We start from the raw sequence: 16,637 nt of genomic DNA on the forward strand, positions 1-16,637 counted from the left end.
GCCTTTTCTTTAATGTGTAGCATGATTTTTGCAGTAAGCCCTCATGTGTATCGTAATTACACTACTAGGCCAGACTATGCCTGTTTCATCTTTCTTTCTTTCGGGTAATTATCTTATTAAAAAAACAAATGCTTTTAGGAAATGATGAACTATGCAATATTATTTGATAAATGATTCACACTTGATGTGTTTTAACATTTAATCTCTTTAGAATGTGCTGACTTTAAAAATGTATTTTCTTCTTTTCCTAAGCTACATCTTCTCATCATATTTAGTTAGTTTTCTAGCTGCCACATATTCACAATGCTGAATGTTGAATAGTATATTAATACAATAATGCTTACATGAAGATGTGAATCAGGACTTAATCAGATAGGTTACAAGTAAACTGTTTCTGCCTTTAGAATATTTCATTGTTATGCAGTGGAATACTGAACAGCTAATAGTTTAAACTGAATGGTTCTCTTGGGAACCCAGAGTGGAGCTAACGCACATAAATGTTTAGCAACTATGTTAACACTTGTAGGTAGCCCCTTGCCGACTTTGTAAGTTTACTGTTGAATTAAGGAAGAAGCAGCAGATCATGAGATGTTCCTTACTCATTGGCTTTAGATGGCCATAACACAAACATGGATTGTTACTTATGTTTTTGGGGTTTTATAATATGTGTGTTCCTAGTTAGAATTAGGGCAGTTCAGTCAAGGCAGTCTGGTCCATGCCATTTTTCTGTGACCATCCCTTTTCCCTTACCCTATTAGCTGTGAGCTACTGCTGACAGCGTTTTCTGTCGCTTACTACTTTATGGTTGTCCATTTCTTTGACTATTTTGGCTACTGCTGTCTCTATTTTCTCACATTAATTTTGAACAGTTGTTACTGCAACTGTTTGCTGATGCTGATTTGAGAGATGAGACTCAGATGAGCTTCTGGAACTACTCTTCATGAGGAGTTCGGCTTCAATCTGATTCTTTTTCAAAGGTCTTTTAAATCTTGCTCTTTTCCAAAAGGACACCTTGTGAGTTCAGGTAGGTTCTAATCTGGTTAGAGTAGAATAGGTATTTATTTCCTTTACGGGACATACTGTAATTTGCTTGATAGTCTCTAACCATGATTTTCTTAATAGTTCTGTAAATGGATTTATCTTACTAATTTGAATAGAGACCACAACATTATACTAAACTCTTATCGATAATTAAAGATTTTCAAACTGATCCAAAACTCTCATTATTGACTGAGCTAAATGAGTATATTGCTGATGTTCATTGAAATAATTGCAGAGAATAGGATTTCGGTGAAGAGCTGGAGACCCCTACTGTAAATTGGGGGATGAACTGATTAAATTAAAGAAACATCTTTCTGTGCCAGCAGAGGTAGAAGGTAACCCTTCTTCTACCCTCTCAAGAGTGGGGAAATTTGCAAAAGAGAAACTACATATTGGGTGGGTGGAGAAATAAAACACTAAATAATTCTCTATTTGCTAAGACGATGCCTGTCTCCAGGATGGGCTGCTCACATTTGATTCGAACTGAGAAAAGGAAATGTCTGCCTTATCATTTGGCATACGCAAATTGCAACTAAAAATCATGATTTCATTTTCTGCTAATTTTCTTTGAAGTGAAAACAAATTGTTCTAAAGAGAATTATAACTGAAGATCTAAACACTTAACTGCTGGTCCAAATTTGAAGAAAAATGGTTTGTGTGATAATAGACCCTACATCTTTCGTGGGTGCTTCATGTTAAGCTGCATTTCGGCTATTTCTACCACAAACAACTATCTCAGTAAAAGGTCTATCATTAAAAATCTTTGAATTGTTGATGATTGAAATTATCATTAAAACAATTTGAAGACTTGAAAATGACCATAACATTATTGCCTAGAAAGCTGCAGGGATATTCTGATTAGATTTGGGAGAAAAGCTTTGGCTTCTGATCAATACACCCATATGGTTGCAATTGTCTTGAAACAGTTGATGAATACCTTGCAGTTTTTTTTGCTCTTTTTTAGACATGAGGATAGCCAACAAATGGCCAGAGAAACCACTCCGCAAATAAACGTCTCATATTCCTGTAGGAGACCTGATGACTTCCTGGTTGTTGAGCTGAGTTAGAGATCGCCAGGGATTTTACTGCTTTTTATCTACTTTTAACTTGTTTTTACTCAGTCACTGAAGAATTTGAATTGCACTAATCACTGGTACTGTAGTAATTATTGTTGCTGCTCGCCTAATTTCAGCGATCAGGAGGGAATCGGGTAAAGGGAACGGGGCAGCCATTATTAAGTTAGTGGGCTAGTTGTTTTTAGCTGCACGCTACTTATTGGGCACGCTGACGTGACCACTCGAAATAGGTGTGCTGCTGACACACCAAAGACAAGCCCGTCTGCGCCCGTTGTCGCTTGGAACAGGCTTAGGGCCAGTTCCCCTAGATCTTTGAGGCCAGAAATACTGGTTTACTCAATGGATGACTTTTTGGCCAGGAACCCAAAAGGTGTAAAATCGAGATGTTCCTGCTTAACACTTAGGGCAATTACTAAGGAACCGGCAGCCATCTGTCCTAACTGTCATCTAAATCTCCCCCATATTATGAATCACTCCATCAGTCTACCTGAACGCAAGATAGGAGTGATTTAAATAAGAGTGGAATCAGCTCCCTTACGGTGTCTACTGCTAAATGCAAGATCACTGGTAAAGCATAGCACAGAGTGTGCACTGTTTATTGAAGAATTTAATATAAAACTGGCTTTTATAATTAAATCATGCTTTGATAAAGCCTCAGGACCAGACGTGGACAAAGCCACACCTCCGGGTTTCCAGTGTTTCACTCAAGACAGACCGCTCAGGAGGGGGGGAGGACTGACGGTTATATATCATGACTCCCTGCAGCCCTCCCTCAAAACAGCATCCAACCCAGCCTGTGAAGCACTCTCGTTAAGTCTTCTTACCTCTCATCACAATCTTTTTAAGGGGATTCTTAAATATCGACCTCCTGGCCCTAGAGCTGGGCTTTGCTCGGACTCATTAATGGTTGTTGGAGATTTTAACTTCCATCTGGAAGCTCTCGCCAACCCAACATAATTAGCCTGGGACAAGTGATGAATGGGGGAAGTTAGACAACTCGTAGAAGGCCCTACTCATGTAGCAGGGCACACCTTAGACTGGATCTTCATCCATAACCCCAATTTGACCTGCACCGAGTTGCTACCACTTGCCTGGACAGAACACGCCACCATTCAGTTTGAACTGACACATTCCAACCCCCATCAACACAAGTTAGAGCCCAAAAAAAGAGGTAGTAAGAAGAGCCTGGAAGGAAATCAAAAGCGCTGAGTTAGGAGATCTACTCAAGAAAACTGCTCGCCCTTTTCCCTCATTAGTAGAGGATGCACCTCTGCCTACACTGAGTGGATAGAAACTGCATGCAATAAATTAGCTCCAGCGAAACTATGGACCCCCAAGCGCTCCTGCCATCAGCCCCCTGGATTTCTGAAGAACTGAGGAAGCAAAAACACGCTTGCAAACACCTAGAGCGCGCCTGGAGAAGAGGCTATAATAATGCTTACAAAGAGCCCTCTGTAAGAAACTACTATTTACTACAAAAGGATGTTCTTCACTGAGCAAATCACTCAGGCAAAATCCTCCTCTAAAGAACTCTTTAAAACAATAATAAAAGTAACCACCCTGACACCGCCAAAAATCAGAGCAGTCCTGAACTACGCTAGAACATAGCCACCTTCTTTCAGCAGAAGGTCAAAGCAATTTTTTCATCATCTACGCTCACCCAGACTGTGGAGACAGGAGTTTCAGCTGGGCACGCGTCCAGTGAAACCAAGTCAGCATCCACTCTAGACAGATTTTCATCACTGGAGGAGCAAGACTCTATTAAACTACTGGCCTTCATTTGATCAGGATCCCCATATGTCCCCTGCCCTGTGTCCATGATCAAACAAGTCACAGAGCTCATTGGTGCAGCACTCACCCCACTGTTCTATGCCATATTCAAATCTGGCCAGTTTCCCAAAAGATGGAAAATAGCATCCATTCTCCCGCTGCTTAAAAAACAAAATCTTGATCCTAAGGTCCCTAATAACTACAGACCTATCTCTCGCCTCCCCCTACCGGCTAAAATGATCGAAAAAGCTATGAATGCTCAACTCACCATGTTCCCCCCAAAAAACAATATACTAGACCTGACACAATATGGATTCAGAACAGAGCTGAGCTTTATAAAATCCACAGAGGAAATAAGAGAAGCTCTGGACCAAGGAGGTAACGTAGTATTGATTATGTTGGACCTAGCGGCAGCCTTCGATATGGTCCATCATAATGTTTTGATGGACCGGTTATCAGAAGGCGGGGTACAAGGCAGTGCCTGGAACCTCCTGAAATCTTTCCTCACAGAACGAGTTCAAACGGTGGACCTAGACAAAGGCTGCTCTAAACCTTTTTCCCTTCCATGTGGAGTCCAACAGGGCTCGTCCCTCAGTCCCACACTTTTTAACATTTATGTGACACCTTTGGCGGCCCTGATAAGAACTTTTGGGTTCCAGCTGACATCTTACGCGGATGACATGCAAATAGTGTTGTCACTCCAGTATGGGCAAGAGGCTCAAACATGAAGAAGATTCCATGATTGTATGAAAGTGGTCAGGTTGTGGAGGTCATCAAACTGCTTGTAACTCAATTCGAGCAAAACAGAGGTCATTATGTTTGGAAACAATACAAACCTCTGGATGCCAGACTGGTGGCCAGAAGAATTCGGAACCCTCCCCGATCCGACTAAGAAAGCAAAGAACTTGGGGGTCATAGTGGACAACAACCTCACCTTCGGGGACCAGGTAAATGTGGCTGTCTCAGCGAGCTTTCATCTTCTTAGAATTATAAGGAAGATAAAGTCTTTTCTACCGGCAGACAGTCTCAGGGTCTCAGGACAGTGGTCACGGCACTCATCATGTCGCGGTTGGACTACTGCAACAGTCTTTATCTGAATATCCAAAGAAAGCGCCTAAACAGACTCCAACTTGTGCAAAATGCAGTGGCCAGATTACTGACTGTGACGCCCAAGTTTGCCTCTGTTAAGAAAGAATTAAAACATTGGCTCACAGTCAAACAACAGACTCAATTTAAAGCTCTTTGCACTGTTTTTAAGGCCCTCCAGGGAGTTGGCCCCGACCATTCGAAACAGCGTTTTCAATGGTATGTTCCCAGAAGGGCTCTTTGCTCCATGGGAGCAAAAGGAGTGATCGTACTCCCAGCCAAAAAAGCGAACTGGGGTGGTAGGAGTTTTATTACAGGTGCCGCAAGGGCCTGGAAGGAACTTCCATTCCATCTTAAAAATTCAACCGAGCTCCTCTCTTTCAGGAAAAGTCTGAAAACGTGTCTTTTCCCCATATAGGCACCATACACCTCAGCAAACCGATAGGCAGTGATCAGCACCAGGAAATCAAATTAACATAACAGAACATGACTAGAGCTAGCACTGTGTGAGAGATGTACAAGAAGAAGACAGAAATCATGATTTCCCAAAACATCTAGCGAGTGAAGCCCCAGAAATCTTAGGCACTGCAAGGGATTTAGTGAGTGTGGGTAAGCTTCACTGATATGTGACTGAGACTTGGAAAATAGTCAGCATGCTGTTTTAATAGATCTTGTGTAAAAGGTGGGTGTGTGTAGCTGGAGTCCCTGTACCTGCTGCCACCGACCACTATATGTAGCTTGGGATTGAGTCACTATTACCCTTTGCCAATTGACCACTCCAGAGGCCTGCACAACACAGTCAACAATCTAGTGAGCTGCCTTGGGAGCCCCTGTCTACCTGCCAGGACAAAGTGTATGGCCCCACCGCCCAATCCAAGACCACCATTCTATGTGACCACCACTCTGCAGCCGAAAGATACTGGTCGAAAAAATGATCGCAAAAAGTGTTTGCAAATAGAGATCCTACATTTTGTAATCAATATTGTATTTTGCGGAATGATCTCTGTATTCATTTGTTGGTTCACAAAATATAGAATAGAAGGTGGTCCCAGAAGGAACTGCCCACTGAATACTAATTAAGCAGGTCAGAAATTGTGGCTCACATTGATAGGCTACAGTCACAAGGGTGGTGGCCTGCAAGGATCAGCCTAGAGCCATTCATGTGACTGCATTTAAAATTTACTTAAATCAGCTCATGTTCCTTAAACAAAATAGGGCTGGTTTTAAAATGATATGATCAATTTTGGAATAAAAAACTCATTTATTGTTGTCAGTGTTACCGGGGGCCACTGCCTACTCTGAAGCTGCCACTTGATTCGCAAAGTTGAAAAGGTCCAATGAAGGCTCCATCCCTTTTACAGTTACCACACCTACTTGAGAATCAGTCATTTTCAATGTTATGTGACCAGATTCACGGGCAATAACCATTGATACATATGAAACCGAATCACAATTTGGAAGGGACGCTCAAAATATGCTTCATCCAATCTGGGATATGGTTAGTATTTTCTAAGTCATTTTAGGAGTCTGGAAACTTTACTGACTCTTAAAATTGGTATGTTTTGAAAATACATTTTTTGTGGTCACACACCCCTTAGCTGATCAAAACTTGCAGCCAATAAACAGTTTAGTACACCTATCACTAAGTTTCATGCACTAGGAGACTGGAAGGCAGATGCCTTGCCATTTAAAGAAACTTAGGAATCCCATGAGTAGGGGATGTTTGATGAAAGACTTTCATCAAGCAAGAAACTAAGATTTCCAGTAAGACTGTACTAGTCAGTACTATTGAAAGATTTGCTAAGAACACTAACAGCTGACATTTGTCAGCTCCACAATTATAGGCCTGGAGCAAAGACAAGAAAGCATAAAGTGATTGAAGAGAATTAACATCTATTAATGCTCTGTAGCATGACATCAACAGGACTATTAGCACCCAACTTCTAACTTCACTCCAGATCCCGCTTGTACATAATCAGTCGCAGGCCCACTGGCCCCCTCTGCTTTATATCTCTGACTCATATTTTCACTTACTCTCAAGCAGCTCTAGCACACAGACAGAGAACAATAAGAAAAACTCCTGTTCTAACCCTGCCGGTTGCCTAAGTCAATCTTAGCATCTTGCTAATTGGTTTTCCTCCATGAAGCTCAGAATCAAGTGTAGTCACAATGGTTTGGTCGCAGATGACTGAGGGCCTTCTTTAGACTTTGGCAGCTGCAGGACATGTGCCAAAAAGCAGCAGATGTACTAGTCAACCCATTTATTGTGCAAAGAGTGCCCCCACACTCCTAAAAATAGGGAGGACAGGATATCCACCGCTTTTTTGTCAGGTGTTCCTCATCTACTCCAAAATAAGGCCAACGTTTTGTGTCTGTAAAATTAAAATTTTGTAAAAACACTTGGAAGAATAACATTTTTTGCAAACCTTTTGTATGGATTCCTCCTCCTCGTTCAGCTTGGTTCTAGCACATCCGCCGCAGTGCAATATCATGAAATGAGAACAGTCACACATAGGTGCCCCATAATCTGCAGCATCCAAGAGTCCGCACTGACCAGGTTTACTGGTAAAATGCAAATTCAGCACCAAGAGCGGGCGACAGATGCTTGCCGGGTAAAATAAGTTACAAGTGAAGATAAATACCTTGAAAGTGAATTGCTCATTGAAGACAGGATTAAGAGTTTTTCGGTGGACTTTCGTTTCAAATTTCTTCTTCTTATCAGGAAGGAGGAACATTTTCACATAGGGATCAGATGTGCCACCCATATCTAAAGCCGGCAGCTCCGCGGCCTGAATAATCCCGACCATGAGCTGGAAGGAGAAGGGAGAAAGAGCAGAGCAGAATGATAAGCAGATCGTTTCCAGCAAAAGGAAGAGTTCTCAAAACTCACATTTCACTGCCCTCGATTTGTCATTCTTATTCCTGGGCTTGTGGATCTCTTTTTTACGTTTGTGTACCAAAGCAACATAACTTTAAAAAGTGGAAAATGAAGTAAAACTGACATATTATCTCCAGAGAAATGATTGCGGGTGGGATTCTAGGTCACCGAAAAGGTTTTAGGGGCTCTTTGATTACCATCAAATTAATACATATAGTCCAAATAACGGCTGCAATTAAATGTCATGCCAAGTCCTTTGCAAAATAGCAAATCATCATGTGTCAGCATACCACAAACAAAGCCATCAAACCACATAATACTGAGAAGGAACATCTCGTATTTCGCATTAATCATCATTAAGATAACACACAAGAGATATGAGTCTTGCCATTGTGCAAACTAGGGGCCAGATTTACTAACCTTACACGCAACGCAGTGCTGCACGGCAACGTGCTACGCTGCATTACATAAAGGAGAGAGCGCAGCATTGAGCTATGTCTACTAAGAAATGGCACCCATCTGCTCTCTCATAGCACTGGTGCACTTCGGCAGCCTAGAGCCAGTGCAGGCACCCTTGCACCACGATGCATTCCTGCACAAAAGCAAACCCTGTAGGCATTTTCTGCAAAATGTAGCACAGAGAAAGATGAAATACCGAGTAGGAAAAAAGATCTTTATCCTTGTTACGTCATCCTCTGTGAGACATAGCGATTTTGCGCAATTCCAGGTTTACAAACCTTTGTAACATCCATGCTCCACCCATGGAACAGCTCCCAGAATGAAATGTAACTCAATGCAGCGCAAGATGCGGCATTGTGTTACATTTCTATACAAGGCAATGCAAGGTGGACCTAATAGCTCCTTGCGTTGCTTTGTAATATTTACTAACCATAAAAGGGCACAACCACGTAGCAAAATATTAGTAAATCTGGCCAGAGTCTTGAAGAATTTGTCAGACCCACTGTGGTCTGGCTGTTTAAAAAGGACTTCCAAACACATAAATAAAAAGTGCCACAGTACGTCAACAGCCGAAATGTCAAAACTGTGAGCTGTGGCTGTTTCTAATGCCAAGATGTACACTAGAGCCATGAATTATTGAAATATAAAGCTAAAGTTGAACTTTGTCGAGTAACTTTACACATCGCAATAATCCAGGTGGTCCATTTCAAATCTCCATTTTTGACCAATGCTTGTTAATTTGAATCTTTAACTATTACGTGTTTTTGGGCCAATTCAAATATTTTTCCAGAGGCTAGGTAGAGCAGTTTGGGAAAAGGCATACTTTTCACACACATGATTTTTCGGAGAGGATTTGGAAATGGACACAACAGAGAACTTCCCCTTTGTGAATGTGGATTGTCAGCAGTGGGGGCTAGAGAGCTGTCCCCTCAGCGCCTTTCTCAGGATGGCACATTGAGGGACAATGGCTACAAACAAATACAAAAGTAGACATTCTGTAAATGCAAATAAGGGGAAAAGGTCTATGGGAGGATTCGCAAGCAGAAGCCTGCCTCATTTTTAATGTGACAGAATTCTTCATATCATATCAAATAGTAATTTTGCACTCTGATTGATTTGTATAATCTGTCACTGCACAAAACAATCTTTGGTACATTGGGTCCTTCCTCTCTCTCATGAAGTTTTCCATTATTAAATGTCTATTTCTGTTCTGTGCTAAAAACTCGTATTTGGCTACAGGTGTTCTCTTTTCTCTTCATGTTTATCTCATTTTCATCATTTTGGAGCATCAGCACAGTTTTTAAGAGTGCCTTTTTGCATGCCAGACAAACTACTTATTTTAAGGGGGCCTCAAACAAGCATGTTTTTTTTCTTTAATGCTTGTAAAGCGCAACAGCTGCCCCAGCAAGGGGGCGTCCCAGCGCTAATGCAGGAAAAACAAACACAGCAGAGAGCCCACCAGAAAAACTAAGGGGCAGGGAAAAGATAGGTCTCAATGGCCTTTCTAAAAGCCAAGTAGTTGTCAAGGCCACGGATCTGCACAGGGAGCGAGTTCCAAAGGGTGGCGGCTCTGTAGCGAAAGGAGCGGCCGCCAGACCGAACTCTACGGGGTCGGGGAACCACCACCAAATTCTTACCCTGTGAGAGAAGGTGTCGCGAGGGGACATAAGGCAGCAAGAGATCAGCCAGAATGGGAGGCGAGGCCAATTTCAAAACCTTGAAGGCGATGCATAAGGCTTTGAATTCAATGCATCCGGCTACAGGTAGCCAATGCAGACGGCGAAAAGCATTAGACACTGAGCAGAATTTGCAGAGACCTAGAAGTGTTCTGGCGGCTGCATTCTGTGCCCTTTGCAGCCTCAGGACCTCCGCATTGTTGCATTGCTTTCACTTCTACGCCTGGCAAAAAATCTGTTTGATTTCATTCTATTTTGTCCATCTCTTCAATGTCTCAAACTAATGTTGGGAAAGGATTTTGGGCCAGATGTATGAAGGCCCTGTTTTTCAATTTCCTAATTGTGGATCCTTGCGATTCACAATTAGGAAATTGCAAAACTGCATGCATGAAAATGTGTTGAACACTTTCTGCGATTCCGAGGGGATCATAAATGACCTACCTCATGAATATTAGGAATCACAAAACTCACAGGGATGATGGCCTGATGGGGTCAGAAGACCACCATGTCCGTGATCGCTTTTAAATAAAGCAATCTTTTTTTTTTTTGTAAAGCAGCCTGTTTTCCTTAAAGGAAGATGGGATGTTTTACAAAAAAAATAAAAAGTTTTCCTTTCATTTTTAAACAGCAGGCAGTGGTCCGTGGGACCACTGCCTGCTATTAAAAAATGTTTTTACAAAAATTCACAAAGGGGAAGGGGTCCCATGGGGACCCCTTCCCAATTGCGTATGGGTTACCACCTCCCTGAAGTAGGTGGTAAAATGCAAATGAAAAATATTCATGCATACCGATGTGATTCGGTATTAGGAAGGGACACCCTAAACACGCCCCTTCCTAATACCGAATCGCAAACCCAAATGCGATTCACTAACATGTTATCAAATCGCAATTTGGGTTTCATACATGTGAAAACCATTAGTTGCATTTCACGAATTGGCCCGTTTGTGAATGCAAAAATGGTTGAAACATGTGGCCCTTTGTTCCTTTTATTCGCTCACTGAAGGTGGGTCCTACACTAGCTTTCCCCTGACATTTTTAACCTGCAGCATCTCTTGATGTACACAGGATCATCGTCAATGTTCACAGCAAATTGCAGTTACCATCAAAAGAAATTGGCTCATCTACCTCTACTGTTACGCATAACGTTAACCTGCTGGAGCCCTCGGTTATTTTAGAGCTATTTTCAATCTTGCTAATGAAATGGAGAGGTATCAACTACAGAAGTTTGTTCAAGTAGATTTTATCTGTCTGTTCACTCAATGATCTACACACTATGCACTTTTTGGCTGTTCATCTTTTCCTACAGAGTATTTGTTTTTCTCTCCAATAGAGGGAAAAGTCTTAGGGCCCGATTACCAATGTCGGATGAAACTGTGTTCGTCCAACATGGTTTGGGAACTCGGACTGATCGACCTCCAGTCGTCGGTCTCAACCCAGCAACTAGTATGCGACCAAACACTGTTCAGTCGCATTCGTATTCTTTAAAATAGGAGCATGAATTCTGACCGGAATGCACGCTCTCATTGCAAAGAGCTGAGGAGCAGTTCATCCCTGCACCCCGCACCAGGGGGGCACCATAGGTGCCCCCTAGGCCACCATCCGGAGGCTTTGTACCCATTGAGGGCCCTGCTGGGGGGCCCCAAATTCGGATTCCCACAGCCTTTCTGCGTCTGAAAGGCTGGCACAGAAAGGCTGTGGGAATCTGCCATGGTAATCCCTGGGGTGGAAAGAGCACCCGAGGAATTACTGGAGGCTTTGCGAATGGCAGACGGGCTTTCCGAGCACGTCGGAAGCCATTAGGAAAGCCCATTTGGATTCCTTTCCGACTGACCATATCATAATTGGTCGGTCGGAAAGGAATCCAAATGGGACATTTCGATGCGGTCGGAATGGCTCTGACCGACCCTTAATGTCCTGCATTTCCCTTCTTTGCTCCCTTTTATATCTCAATGGGTGTTTCTGACTCTAAAGTCTACCATCCCTTGATTTCAGATTTTATTCCGTCACTTGAATGTAGTAGTAACCTCTTAGAATCAGGGGTATGCTTAAAGACTGATAAATTCTTATAATTAAGTTGGTGTGTTTTGATTTTAGTTACTGCAATAGCTAATCTCTCTATTTAACTTTTAGGAAGTCTACTTCTAGATTACCCATTGAGGAACTGTGGAGAATTCCACCTTTCTGTTTCCCCTGAGGGCCAGCCTCCCTTCGTCCCCTGCAGCAACAAATTATGAAGCTGTAAAGTCCTCATTCTAATACACTATAGAGATCTTTAAACAAGGCTTACTTGTTCGTCCATGTTTTGAGCTTGTAGAATGAAGGGCATGGACCAGTCTTTCAGATGCTTAGGTCTCACCCTGATCACAACTCTTAAATATATTCTTCATGGCTCCCATCACAGATATATTTTTGCTCATAAATGTAAGTTTGGGGCTGACAATACCTTTTTCTCGCCTATCAGGAATTCTCCAAAGTACTCCTGGGATGTGTAAATGCATTACCTTTTGTGGATTTTTCTACTATGAGTGTGGAGAGATCCGCAACAGTAAACGCCACTCAAGGTGTGGGTAGTGGGCAGTGGGCATTCTAAGGTATACACTGGGAATGTTTGTGAAGAGCAAAACATGCAAAAGTGCCCTCAGGTACAGAACTATAGCTTCACCTGTACTTATATGTTTTTTTATTTTTGCTGAGTAGGACTCTCTGTTCTGTTTAGTAAGGATTAGCCCCAGTCTAAACATGGCTTTTACTTATCTCTAGCAGTCTCGTTCACCGATTCTCTGGCCTCTTTCAGGGGCGGAGCTAAGCCTGGACTATCCATTTTTTCCATCGGGCATTTCTCCGGTTGGCCTGAGCCACTGGAGGCTGGCTTTTGAAGGCTTTAGATAGGTGAGAGAGAGAAATGGAGAGAGACGGATGACAGAAAACTAATGGAGCGGGATGTATGGGAATCTTTCGAGGGCTGCTTATGGTTCGATTCTGGCCCTGGGCGCAGCATCAACACCCTTACCAATGTGGGCTTTGCAGTAATGACTGGTAAATTCAGCGGTATTTTGCCTTTAAACCAAACACGTTGCTGGTGATCATGGCATTACCTCACTCATTATACTGGTGGAGTAATAGTCCCTTTTTCAAGGTCCCTTCTGCATTCAAGCACAGTGAATACGCTCAGGGTTCAGGGAGAGAAATGTTCACACTCAAAACTGACTGTCCCCATCCCTATTTGTCAATAGCAGTAGTGCTTTCTCCACTTTTCTTGTGTTAGTGAACAATTGCATTCTTTATTTGTTTTTTACAAAGTATTTTGTGTAGTAATCTAGATGTAACAGCAATACAACATTGACAATTACATAAATATGAACATTGAAAATGTATTAACACATAGCATAACAATTCACAAAGAAAATTAGATTAATGCACAAAGAAAATTAGATTAATGCGTAACTAAACTACAATGTAATGAAATAATCCACATTCACTTTCATACACTTTTTCAAAAGACATAAATTGCTCTTTTGGACCCAGGTGCTAATATCTGCAGCAAATGAAGATTACAGTGTGGGTCAAAACACTGAACAGGTGAGCAATAATAATTATTTAATAGGATATTTGGGAACACAAAGCAGCAGTGTATTCATACCTCTCAATGTTATTTTGAAATTTTATTCGAAAGCCCTTAGACCATAAATCCACTGAAGGGCTTGAAGGGACCAAGGAAGAATTCCACTATAAGCAATGAAGACAGGGATATGCTAATATTGAGGTGTGGTATATGAATACATGTTTATCAGATAAATATTCATGTGGAAATCTTGAGTGTTATTAAGTCCTTGAGAACCATCATCAATGCATGCCCACCACTGATTAATCTTGCAAAACATTTCTCGCTAATGGGGCCTCTATCCTAAAATCTAATCTATGTCTATGCATCTTAAATGTACAACTTCGATTTGCATGAAAGTATGCTTTTTGGTGACTGGCAAAATCTCACAAGATTATTTGCAGAAACTGGCAAACATTACTGATTTCTAATCATACTTCTTTGATTAAAATTTTCTCCTATACTGTTTTTTGTCAGCCTTGGTGAAGTCCCTCTATGCTTGGAAACCAACATTCTTTCAGCAGGGGAAACTGGTGAGTTGGATGTGACCTTCTATTCACTGTTGGAAGCTGTGGCTTTGGCGTCGGTCCTGGTCTTCGCTGTTTCTCTGCAGAACAAGTTCTGAAAACATTTCCTATTGTCCAGTTTTGCAGGTTTAGGAAGGCTTCTTGCAGCTTTTGTGGTCCTGTAGCTTAACAGGAGGTCAGCCAACTGATCATTGGAGTTTTCTTCTTTGTGCTAGCTACAAGTGGAAGCAGGTACTGCCCTGGGAGTCTCTCTCCGTAGGTTCAACAGTTGGTGCAGCCCTTTTTATGTCTTCCACAGGACCCGATGTGTTATGAAGAATCGCACAGTGCACTATTCTGCCAAAATCAGACACAGCAGAACTTTTCTTCTTCTGGGCAGAGCTCTGGATGCACCTCTGGGGAGTGTGTAGGGAATTGAGGAACTCCCTGTGCAAACCAGTTCTGAAACAGGTTCCTCCCCCACTTGGATTGGTTCTGTCTTGACTACATAAACAATAGAAAGGGCTGATCCAGCTTTGAGTTGCATCTGCCTGTGACAGATGCCCCTTTTGAAGCTTTTGTAGTTGGTGGGCACCCCTCCCAGGCCACACCTCCTCCCTCCCAAGGCACTTTTGATCCCTTTCCTGGGAGCCACTCACACCTCCTCACAGGGGTCCATCGGGCTGCCAGGTGACAGTTGGGCATTAACTCTGCAATTTAATTACAGGCAATGGGGACACACACAGTACCATATTCTAGGGACTTGTAGGCAAGTTAAAAGTACCAATCAGTCATTTTAACCAATTCAGCAAGTTTTTAGGGGTCAAAGCACATGCACCAGGACCTGGGTAGCTCAGATAGCAGGGCCCCAATGTACAGAGCTGTAAAACCAACAGCATTAGTCCATGAGGGTGCTCATGTACAAATAGGCATTATAATACAAGGACAAATAACAAGCTTTCATTTATAGCTCACAGCATGTTCTGCATTATTTAGAACTAATAGACCAACACCATCCTAACAAGCAAATCTATAAAAAAAAGTCTTTACTCATCATAATAGATAAAAAAAAGTACAAACTGATACTCTTAAATATCTTCAAGGTGACTTCAACGCACATAATCTTGCTGAATAAAACAAACCGATGCATCCACCAAATCCCTGGATTTTTATTTACCACCGTATGGAGACATATGAAGGCCTTGGATGAACCATCCACCTCCCATTCGGCTAGAACAGTTACTAAAATAGGAAACCCTTTGCAAAATATAACAGCGTGATTAAATCAGACTGTGACACAGATAATACGAAGACACATTTCCTATTCACATCTACAAGAAATGTCACAAAATGGTCTGAATTTCAAACTAGTCCACATAACAAGCAACGTGGCCAGATAATGCCATCACTGTGAAACTCTTTGAATCTTATGCTATCTGTCAGAAACTGGGTTATTAAATTGGGAAGTGGGGGCATTACTAAAATAATAGCTCAATCCCTGGTTGCTATGCCGCTAGCAGCAGACAACTTCCCAAGAGAAATTCATGTTAAGTGGAAGTATTACCGGCAATTTTGAAGCAAAGAATGCAGCACAATAAAATCTCCAAGCCTACTTGGAAAAAAGAAGAAAATCAAAATCAAAATGACACCAAAATCAACACAATAGGATAAGGCAAAAGGTGTATAGAAGTTACAGTTTGCAGTTGACTAAGTCCTATCCCAAATTTGAGGCTGACAGCGGAAGAGCAGAGTTACACAAGAAAGTGATGGGTGGAATTTTTAAACGAATCTCAGCCACTGGTAATTACTCATGGCCGCATTCCAGTCCATCATTCTTTTGCCAACTATGGGACCCCAGACAGGAATCAGCTATATGCAAATCAGCTTGATCTTGTTCCAGTAGGAACAATCCGGCCTCAACTGCCAGGCCAGGCTCCCTCTGAATGGGAACACAAGCAATCCAAGACCAGTTCCTGCTTATTTGGGCCCCTTTGATTGGGTGTAGCTTTGAGTTCAATGGCAGAGTGAGCATCAGACCCATGGCAGGGCATATCCATCACAAATACACTTAGGTACACAAAAAAAGTGACAGACGTCATGCTTGAATCAATCTCAGCCTTTGGTGATTACTCTGGGCCACATTCTGGTTGACAGGTAAGCCCATACATGGTTTCCTTGCACACTGCATCACTGGAACCAAGCTGCACCCGACTGAAGAGACCAAAATGGGCCACATATGGTCTTGGGTTGCTTATGTGGAGAGGTGTGGCTCACTGGTTAGAGGTGGCAGATCCGTAAGCAGAGAATCGGCCAGGGACCAGGGTTCAATTCCCGACGCGGCAGGGTCGTGGACCAGGGTCAAAACGGACTCGATAATTCTCGCCTCGGTACCTACTCTAACCAGGAACACACTCGGCAACTCTGGGCATTAGCTTGCCTCATCTCCACAACGGCCCCCCACATTCGCCGGGGATGCCTGGTTTCACCTTGGAGATACCCTGGAGGGACCATCTCACAGGGATAGCCAGGACGGGTTCCCCAGCG

At 42.5% G+C, this 16,637-nt stretch overlaps 1 protein-coding gene across 7 annotated transcripts in view; it reads right to left on the minus strand.

The window, feature by feature from the left end:
- LOC146855301 (synaptotagmin-1) overlaps positions 1 to 16,637 on the minus strand; it is a 4,118,085-nt gene that overhangs the window by 561,339 nt on the left and 3,540,109 nt on the right. For all 7 annotated transcript variants that reach the window (XM_085652999.1, XM_085652997.1, XM_085653000.1 and 4 more), the window contains one exon: positions 7,616 to 7,783. In XM_085652999.1, the coding sequence (XP_085509125.1) occupies positions 7,616 to 7,783 (168 nt within the window). The remainder of the gene's footprint in view (positions 1 to 7,615; positions 7,784 to 16,637) is intronic.

The sequence above is a fragment of the Triturus cristatus genome, chromosome 4_1, assembly GCF_964204655.1.
Source record: "Triturus cristatus chromosome 4_1, aTriCri1.1, whole genome shotgun sequence".
NCBI classification, from domain to species: Eukaryota; Metazoa; Chordata; class Amphibia; order Caudata; family Salamandridae; genus Triturus; species Triturus cristatus.